The sequence below is a fragment of the Oncorhynchus kisutch genome, linkage group LG5, assembly GCF_002021735.2.
Source record: "Oncorhynchus kisutch isolate 150728-3 linkage group LG5, Okis_V2, whole genome shotgun sequence".
Taxonomy (NCBI): domain Eukaryota; kingdom Metazoa; phylum Chordata; class Actinopteri; order Salmoniformes; family Salmonidae; genus Oncorhynchus; species Oncorhynchus kisutch.
In genome coordinates, this window is record NC_034178.2 from 18404211 (window position 1) to 18414249 (window position 10039).

The window sequence follows — 10039 nt, forward strand, 5'->3', positions numbered from 1 at the left end:
TCAGTTGTTTAAATTGTATCTAATTATATTCACAGTATTACTTTATCAAATCTCTGGTAATCGATGATGCAATTCATCATATTTTCATATATTCAAAGAACCCATACAAAACGTAAGAAATTCTCAGGTACTCACGACAACCATTCCATTTGCTTTTTCAAGGACTCTCCATAGCTACGAAGCAGCTCTCCAAACATACTCTCAGCAGAACCCCAAAAAATATATAGATCTCTGTTACCACCAAAACTTCAGATTAAGACTCAACCACACAACTCTCATATCACAGTCACACAACTCTCATATCGCAGTCACACAATGCTATTACCAAACATAGCTAATCAATTAGTTGTTTTTCAACAATATTTTAACCGAAAGGGATATTTTCACATTTCTATGTCATGGTTAGTTCCTAGGATAATGTAACTCATACATTTACATATTTCAATACTTCTAAAATGGGATCCAGGTTTAGAACAATTACAGGTTTAAAATAAATTACAGGTTTAAAACAAATACAGGTTCACCTTACACTATCATACATGGTCTTAACTCGTAAACACAGATTCTAGTTTTCATCCAACTCACACAGATAGCTGGCTCGGCCCTCTTTACACCTCCAATGTGCCCCCCTCACTCAGGAATACACACTCAGAGCCTACTGCCTCTGCCCTGTTTACGCCTCCAAGGTGCCCCCCTCACACAGGAATACACACCCAGAGCCTACTGCCTCGGCCCTGTTTACGCCTCCAAGGAGCCCCCCTCACTCAGGAATACACACTCAGAGCCTACTGCCTCGGCCCTGTTTACGCCTCCAAGGAGCCCCCCTCACTCAGGAATACACACTCAGAGCCTACGAGGCTTTTCTAAAAACTCCACTTGTTTCACTCACTTTTTTATTTTATTTTTGAACTACGTTTGAGATCGGCTCGCTGCCTCTCAGATCAAAGGTGGGTCCATCTGCTCTGTTCCCGAAGTGTGGTTTTCCTGAGATCCCTTGTGCACAATTTACCCAGAGCGTTAGGAGCGGTCACCAAGTGAAGATTCACATCCCCATCGCCAAATGTGGTTGTTAATTTTTTTAAATATCAAATGAGAAGACAAACTTATCGCACAAGTCAGAATTATTCTTAAACTAAACCTTTATTCACTTATTAATAAGGGAGCAGGTCAATACAACACACAAATATAAAGTTAAAGTTAATCAATTGAGTGCTCTACGGTAATGATGGCTGGTCGACGAATCACCCCCAGATGATTAATTGAGAGCCACGAGACAAAAGTACAAAGGTCTTTTACAGCCAAGAAACACCCCTTTCAACCTACATGACGAACAACAGTTGTTTAGAACGGGTCACAAGGTTAAGATTTGTATGAAAGATACTTATAATTCTCAGCAGACAGTATCTGCTGTAAAAACAGTACCCTTTGTGTAGAGACCAGGGTCTGGCCCTGGGGTCATCTCTCCCTGGTACCATATAGAACAGAAACATTAACTCATAATCTGGAATGCGGTCTCTTTAGGTTTTATCATCGTAAATCTCCTGTCACTGTTATCTCCCAGAGGCCCTTCCTCAGTAGAACACACAGACACAATAGTTATAAAACCCCTCTATTCTGTTGCATAAAACTACCATTTGATGCAATAACAGTATATTAACATAATCTTGCATTTTTGCTCTGTGTCCACTGAATGTTGACTAGTAACAACAACTGGGACATAAAAGTCACCCACTAAATCTGCCCGAGAAGAGGCAAACAAATGAAAAACCCACAACAATCTTACAGACAGGAAGCAAACCAAAACGGTAGCGCAACTAAAGGTGTTGACTCTCCACATCTACCAAGACAACTGGAGCACTGGGCAAGACACTCTTAAATAGAACCTGGACCAGCTCAGATGAAACACCTTCCCAATAACGAGATGGACAACCAGCACAGGTGTAACATATACCGACTTACGAGGCGAAACGTGCTAACGAGCTAGACGAGCTAAGGAGCTAGACGTGCTAAGGAGCTAGACGTGCTAAGGAGCTAGACGTGCTAAGGAGCTAGACGTGCTAAAGTCCAACCTCAAACCATAAAAAAACTAACATTTGTAACACTGTAAGAGAATGCTTACCACCAACAGAAAACAACTTCCATTTCACTTTATAATCAACTACAATGCTTCACCAATATAAACATGGTGTCTACTGGCTGTCAACAATTTTTTTAAATATATATATTTTTTCTTCTCCCCACTAGCTTCTGACTGTCGTCTTCCTATTACTCACTTGTTCTTGAACTCACAACCACTTGGAACGAGCCCAAACAAAACTCCTCTCCAATAAGGAAAAACGTGCAGTCAGAATAAGATCCATGGCAACTCACTGGCTAAACGCAAAACACAAACCTTTTTGACTGGCCACCTTGAGACAATCAGAAACCAAGTTGTCCTCACCATGGACACAAGCACCAAAAACGCTGTTGTTTTGACAAGTAGCAATAAACTACTGATATCGATTAGGGTGGAAATCAGGTTGTTTGTGCTGTTGAAACTAACACAACTAAAAAAACATATGGAAATGGGAGATATCTTTTATCTCACTAGTTAGAGGACCACCTGCAGAAGAGAGTCAGCTACAATTTGGAGTGATGCCTTTTAATTTAGGGGTCGCTAAATAAAGGAACGCAACACTTATTTGTCATCACCAAATCGATATCATGTTGAAATCAATTGTGCAAGAGGAGGGAGATGAGGTTGCATGTCCTGTTAAAACTAACAACTCAAAAACCAAACGGAATCTGGAAATAATGTGTACATCACTGGTTAGAGGACAATTTGTAGAAAACAGCTCGCTACATTTTGAAGTGTTGCATTTTGATTCAAGTGGGTCGCCAATGTGGGAAGTGCAACACAACTCTTTTTTTGTTAGTCACTTTTTGTTAAATCACATAAATAGTACTCTTTCAATTCAGAGCTTGTATTTTTCCATGAGGCGAATATCCATATCATGCTGAAATCAATAGAACATGGGGCAAACGTTTAGTGTTCTACATTGTGACATTATTAAAATACTCATACTTCAATGTTAAAACATTCTACACTGTGAGATTATTAAAATAACTCCTTCATGTATGTATTTTCTGATGTTTGATCAGAGATCTTTTAACAGAGTATCTCTTGTCACATTGATGACAGCTATGAGATTTCTCTCCTGTGTGTGTTCTCTGGTGTGCTATCAGGCCGCTTGATTGAGTAAAACTCTTCCCACATTGAGTACAGCTATAAGGTTTCTCTCCTGTGTGTGTTCTCTGGTGTGATATCAGGGAGCATGACTGATTAAAACTCTTTTCACATTGAGTACAGCTATATGGTGGTTTCTCTCCTGTGTGTGTTCTCTGGTGTGATTTTAAATCACTTGATCTAACAAAACTCTTTCTGCAGTCAGAGCAGTGGTAAGGTTTCTCTCCTGTGTGTGTTCTCAGGTGTACTTTCAGGCAGCTTGCCTGAGTAAAACTCTTCCCACATTTAGTACAGCTATAAGGTTTCTCTCCTGTGTGTATTCTCTGGTGCACTATCAGGGAGCTTGACTGAATAAAACTCTTCCCACATTGAGTACAGCTATATGGTGGTTTCTCTCCTGTGTGTGTTCTCTGGTGTGATTTTAAATCACTTAAGCTAACAAAACTTTTTCCGCAGTCAGAGCAGTGGTAAGGTTTCTCTCCTGTGTGTGTTCTCATGTGTACTTTCAGGCAGCTTGCCTGAATAAAACTCTTCCCACATTGAGTACAACTACACGGTTTCTCTCCTGTGTGTGTCCGCTTGTGTAATATCAGTCCATTTGGCTGAGTAAAACTCTTCCCACATTGATTACAGCTATATGGTTTCTCTCCTGTGTGTGTTCTCTGGTGCATGATCAGGGAGCTTGACCGAGTAAAACTTTTCCCACATTGATTACAGCTATAAAGTTTCTCTCCAGTGTGTGTCCTCTGGTGTGCCTTCAGAGAGCTTGATGTTGTAAAAGTCTTCCCACATTGAGTACAGCTAAATGGTTTCTCTCCTGTGTGAGTTCTCTGGTGTACCTTCAGAGAGCTAGATGTAACATAACTCTTCCCACATTGATCACAGCTATAAGATTTCTCTCCTGTGTGTGTTCTCTGGTGTAAAGTCAGATAGCTAGAAGTAACAAAACTCTTCCCACATTGAGTACAGCTATAAGGCTTCTCTTGTTTGTGTCTTCTCTGGTGTTTAGTCAGATTGGAAGACGTAGTAAAACTCTTCCCACATTGATCACAGCTATAAGGCTTCTCTCCTGTGTGTACTCGCTGGTGTATTTTTAGTTCTGATGAACATTTGCAATGTTTCCCACAGTCAGAGCAGCAGTGAGGCTTTTTCCCTGTGAGTCTCTGCTGGGATTTCTTGAGGTGTTCTGATCTGGAAAGAATCTTCTCTGCCTCGTCGGCATCATGATGTAGTTGAGGCTCCCAAGAGAATCCACGACAGTCAGATCTCTCTCCTGTGTGAACGACAAAGTCAGACAGATGGTTAAAGTCCCACATGAGCAGAAATCCACTGTTTATTTGAGGTAAAAGGAGATGCCCAGAGCATACACATGAAGTTGTACAACAAATTACATCTTAAATCTTGACAATTAAGACAGTCAAGAGAGCAACAATAGTAATTTTATTTTGTCTTGTTTTCACAATAGTAATAACATAGATAACTACTGTAGGACACATAACAACACCATAGACCTAGGACTATATATAATTTAATATTTCAGGTGAAACATGGAAACTAAAATGTCTGTCATGACATTTCATAACCTGATTACCAGATAATTTTGTGAATAATCCCATTACGTTACTCTGTAATGTGCTGTCATTCTAAATGTTCTGAATAAGAAAATAGCTGTGTGTTGTATAATAGCCTATCCATCAAGGAACAGTTCTATACACACTATGAGCTATGTATCTCTGTGTCCAAACTGACTAACGAGACCCTACTCAAGCTGACAATAACATCAATTTGTTAGGGATGTTGGATCCAAAGTGGAGCACGGCATAACTGTCTTTACCAGAGTAATGAATGAAGAAGCACTTTGGTTGTTGTTGCATGTCATGATGTTTGTCATTTGACTGGCATTCAGAAAATAACTTCCTGGATCAGCTGATGATAGTTGAACATGTGACTGTAACTAAACAGCTACAATATTAAGAATTATGAGTAATTATTGAAGAACCACATTAATGACAGCATCCATTTGGGTGTTGTCAATAAAGTTAACGTGACTCTCAGGTAAAACCATTGGATTTAGCAAACACTGAAATTATTTAGGATTTCTGTGCCCATAAACTGTTTTCCCAGCGTAATATAAGGAGACACTAAATGTTACGTTGTTAGAGTGCATTTCAGAGATCAGCTATCCATTTATGTTTTTATATGTTCTATTTATATCTGTAAATTAACCAATGATATCAGGCCACACTCAGACATGATTACAGACATTCAATAAGCACTTACACAAATGACTGATGACTGGCAGAGAGAAATTGATGATAAAAAGATTGTGGGGGTTGTTTTGTTAGACTTCAGTGCGGCTTTTGACATTATCGATCATAGTCTGTTGGTGGATAAACTTACGTGTTATGGGTTTATAACCCCTGCTATATGTGGATAAAGAATTACCTGTCTAACAGAACACAGAGGATGTTCTTAAATGGAAGCCTCTCCAACAAAATCCAAGTAGAATCAGGAATTCCCCAGGGCAGCTGTCTAGGCCCCTTACTTTTTTCAATCTTTATTAACAACATGCCACTGGCTTGTTGTCAGTGTGTCTATGTATGAGGATGACTCAACACTATACACGCCAGCTACCACAGCAACTGAAATGACAGCAACACTTAACGAAGAGCTGCAGCTAGTTTCAGAATGTGTGGCAAGGAATAAGTTAGTCCTAAATATTTGAAAAACTAAAAGCGTTGTACAAATCATTCACTAAACTCTAAACCTCAACTAAATCTTGTAATGAATCATGTGGAAATTGAGCAAGTTGAGGTGACAACTGTTTTGTGTAACCCTGGATTGTAAAACTGTCATGGGCGAAGTCAATAATAAAGTGCTGCTCTGCCTTAACAGCACTATCAACAAGGCAGGTCCTTGATGTTCATCAGTCCACGGTAAGACAAATGGTCTATAAATGGAGAAAGTTCAGCACTGTTGCTACTCTCCCTAGGAGTGGCCATACTGCAAAGATGACTGCAAGAGCACAGAGCAGAATGCTCAATGAGGTTAAGAAGTATCCTAGAGTGTCAGTCAAAGATTTACAGTAATCTCTGGAACATGTTAACATCTCTGTTGACGAGTCTACGATATGTAAAACACAAAACAAGAATGGTGTTCATAGGAGGACACTACGGAAGAAGCCACTGCTGTCCAAAAAAATAAAAATACATTGCTGCATGTCTGAAGTTTGCAAAAGTGCACCTGGATGTTCCACAGCGCTACTGGCAAAATATTATGTGGACAGATTAAACTACAGTTGAGTTGTTTGCAAGGAACACACAACACTATGTGTGGAGAAAAAAATACATTAAAAATGTACACCATACTTTACAGTTGGCAGAGGGCGCATCATGGTTTTGGGGCTGCTTTGCTGCCTCAGGACCTGGGCAGCTTGCTATCGTCGACGGAAAAACGAATTCCCAAGTTTATCAAGACATTATGCAGGAGAATGTAAGGCTCTCTGTGTGCCAATTGAAGCAACAGAAGTTGAGTAATGCAACAGGACAACGACTCAAAACACAGAAGTAAATCAACAACAGAATGGCTTCAACAGAAGAAAGCTTCCGGAGTGGCCCAGGCAAAGTGCTGACCTCAACCCGATTGAGATGCAGTGGCATGACCTCAAGAGAACGGTACACACCAGACATCCCAAGAATATTGCTGAACTGAAACAGTTTTGTAAAGAGGAATGGTCCAAAATTCTTCCTGTCCGTTGTGCAGGTCTGATCCCCAACTACAGAAAATGTTTGATTGAGGTTGTAGCTGCCAAAAGAGGGTCAACCAGTTATTAAATCCAAGGGCTCACATACTTTTCCCACCCTGCATTGTGAATGTTATATGAAAAAAAAAGATATGAAAACGTATAATTGTTTGTGTGTTATTAGTTTAAACGTGGTGCCGGGAAACTCAAATCCGTTTTTTCTTTATTTCCACCAGCATGTCACAAAAACTCTAGACCACCGTCACTCCACACACAGAGACACAGCATCGTACAAAGCTCTCCCTCGCCCTTCATTTGGCAAATTAGACCATAATTCTATCCTCCTGATTCCTGCTTACAAGCAAAAACTAAAGCAGGAAGCACCAGTGAATAGCACCAGTAAAAAAAAGTTCAAGCTACAGGACTGTTTTGCTAGCACAGACTGGAAAATGTTCCGGGATTCTTCCGATGGCATTGAGGAGCCCACCACATCAATCACTGGGTTAACCAATGAGTGCATTGATGACATCATCCCCACAGTGACCATATGTACATACACCAACCAGAAGCCATTGATTACAGGCAACAACTGCACTGAGCCAAAGGGTATAGCTGCCGCTTTCAAGGAGTGGGACTCTAACCCGGAAGCTTATAAGAAATCCTGTTATGCCCTCCGACGAACCAGCAAACAGGCAAAGCATAAATACAGGACTAAGATTGAATCGTATTACACCGGCTCCAACGCTCATCGGATGCGGCAGGGCATGCAATCCATTACAGACTACAAAGGGAAGCACAGCCGCAAGCTGCCCACTGACACGAGCCTACCAGGTGAGCTAAATCACTGTTCACTTCAAGGCAAGTAACACTGAATCATGCATGAGAGCATCAGCTGTTCCGGACAACTGTGTGATCAGGCTCTCCGCAGCCGATGTGAGTAAGACCTTTAAACAGGTCAACATTCACAAAGCCGCGGGGCCAGATGGATTACCATCTGTAATTACCATTACCACCATACTCCGAGCATGCGCTGACCAACTGGCAAGTGTCTTTACTGACATTTTCAACCTCTCCCTGTCTGAGTCTGTAATACCAACATGTTTCAAGCATTCAAGAACACTAAGGTAACCTTCCTAAAATACTACCGACGGGTAGCACTCACATCTGTTGCCCTGAAGTGCTTTGAAAGGCTGGTCTTTAAAAAAAAGCACCTTTATTTAACCAGGTAGGCTAGTTGAGAACAAGTTCTCATTTACAACTGCGACCTGGCCAAGATAAAGCAAAGCAGTGCGACACATACAACAACTCAGAGTTACACATGTAGTAAACAAACCGCCAGTCAATAATACAATAGAAAAATTCTATATACAGTGTGTGCAAATAAGGTAAGAAGGGAGGTAAAGGCAATAAATAGGCCATAGTAATTACAATATAGCAATTAAACACTGGAGTGATAGATGTGCAGAAGATGAATGTGCAAGTAGAGACACTGGGGTGCAAAGGAGCAAAATAAATAAATAAATAAATAAATAACAGTATGGGGATGAGGTAGTTGGATGGGCTATTTACAGATGTGCAGTGTACATGTGCAGTGATCTGTGAGCTGCTCTGACAGTTGCTGCTGAAAGCCAGTGAGGGAGATATGAGTCTCCAGCTTCAGTTACTTTTGCAGTTCGTTCCAGTCATTGGCAGCAGAGAACTGGAACTGGCCTCCTCTTCTTTTACTGTACCATCCTCCACCTCTTTCACTCTGAAAGTGCCTCCTCTTCCCGAGAGCTTATTTCTCTGTCCAGCAGACCTCTTCTTTAGCAGGAGGTGAGTAGCTTAGTGACCTCATGGTCGAGAGATGTTAGCTAGCTAGGCTAGTGCTAACTTAACCAGCACGCTAGCTGACTAATAACAGAAAAATGCTTATATTTTAGGTTTTGATGGGGTACGACAGTTGAACTAAGCTCATGAGGCATTAATACGTGATTTCTTCAAGAAACAATGGGTACATATCATTAATGTATAAGTCCCTAAATGGATGTAACAACTACTGATTGCCCCTTTAAGAGTACATCTTGGGCTAATCTAATATGAGATATTGAGGACTATAGTATTTCAGGCATTGTCATTGGATGCATTTGATCAATTGTTAACGTTTTGTTGATGGTCCACTCTTGATGTTCTAAACGTTACAGTGTAGCTTCAGCCATTCCTACAGAGCAACATTAAAGTGTAGAACCCCTTTACTGCATATTGGTTCAACGACTGCAGAGATGGTACTTACTGGTGTTAAACAGATCGCCAACCTCCTCTTCTTCTTCCAATGTGACAGTCATCTCCTCCTCTTTCACTCCCAAAACGGCTTCCTCCTCTTCTTTTACTGTAACACCCTCCTCTTTCACTCTGAACGCGTCTTCCGCTTCTTTCACCGAAACGTCTTTCTCTTCTTTTTTCACGGTAACAGCCTCACCCTCTACTTGTTTTTGTATTGTAACAGCCTTCTCTTCCTCCTCCTCTTTCACGAGAGCTTCTTTCTCCGTCCAGCAGACCTCCTCTTTAACAGGAGAGTAGCTTAGTGAACTCATGTTCGAGGATGTTAGCTAGCTAGCATTAGCGACTAGCCTAGTTCTAAGTTAACTTAGCAAACCAGCTAGCTGACAAACAACGTAAATATATAATTAAATGGGCCAACAAGTACACATGACAGAAGTCTGTTTAAAACACAGCGACTAATATACACCAACAAAGTGTAAAGATCGTGAATGTTGTGGCTATGTTTGCTAGAAAGCTACCGAGGTGTCTGACTAGCTGTTGTTGTTGAAGGAACGTCCCTTCCACTAGATTTTACGTCACACTGGCAGCATCGCCTGAACCTAAAAGACACACATCGCCATCAGCTGACTGGAGTTGGCAACGCAGTTGAGGAACCAAACGTTTTATTTTTCATTTCCTTCATAAAAGTGTAATATTATATTAAGTCGTTCAAAGAGAAGCATGTGTTGATTGATTCGTGTTTAATGAGTGAGAATTTAAAACAAACTTTACACCCACTACATATTTACATTTAACTATATTTCTGATAT

The 10039-nt window shown here is 40.7% G+C and overlaps 1 protein-coding gene across 1 annotated transcript; it reads right to left on the reverse strand.

Moving 5' to 3' along the window:
- Nucleotides 1-1121: 1121 nt before the first annotated feature.
- On the reverse strand, nt 1122-9795 carry LOC109890743 (zinc finger protein 883-like). Its single transcript, XM_020482757.2, has 2 exons — nt 9241-9795; nt 1122-4499 (listed from the first exon to the last, which is right to left on the reverse strand). The coding sequence occupies exons 1-2, from the start codon at nt 9539-9541 to the stop codon at nt 3112-3114; spliced, it is 1689 nt and encodes a 562-aa protein (XP_020338346.2). The 5' UTR covers nt 9542-9795; the 3' UTR covers nt 1122-3111.
- Between the last annotated feature and the right edge of the window lie 244 nt (nt 9796-10039).

Bases quoted from the DNA above. Each gene is read 5' to 3' on its own strand.
- LOC109890743 (XM_020482757.2), bottom strand. From the start codon at position 9,541: ATGAGTTCACTAAGCTACTCTCCTGTTAAAGAGGAGGTCTGCTGGACG. The intron at 4,500-9,240 runs GTAAGTACCATC...TCGTTCACACAG, and splicing joins TGGCGATCTGTTTAACACCA to GAGAGAGATCTGACTGTCGT.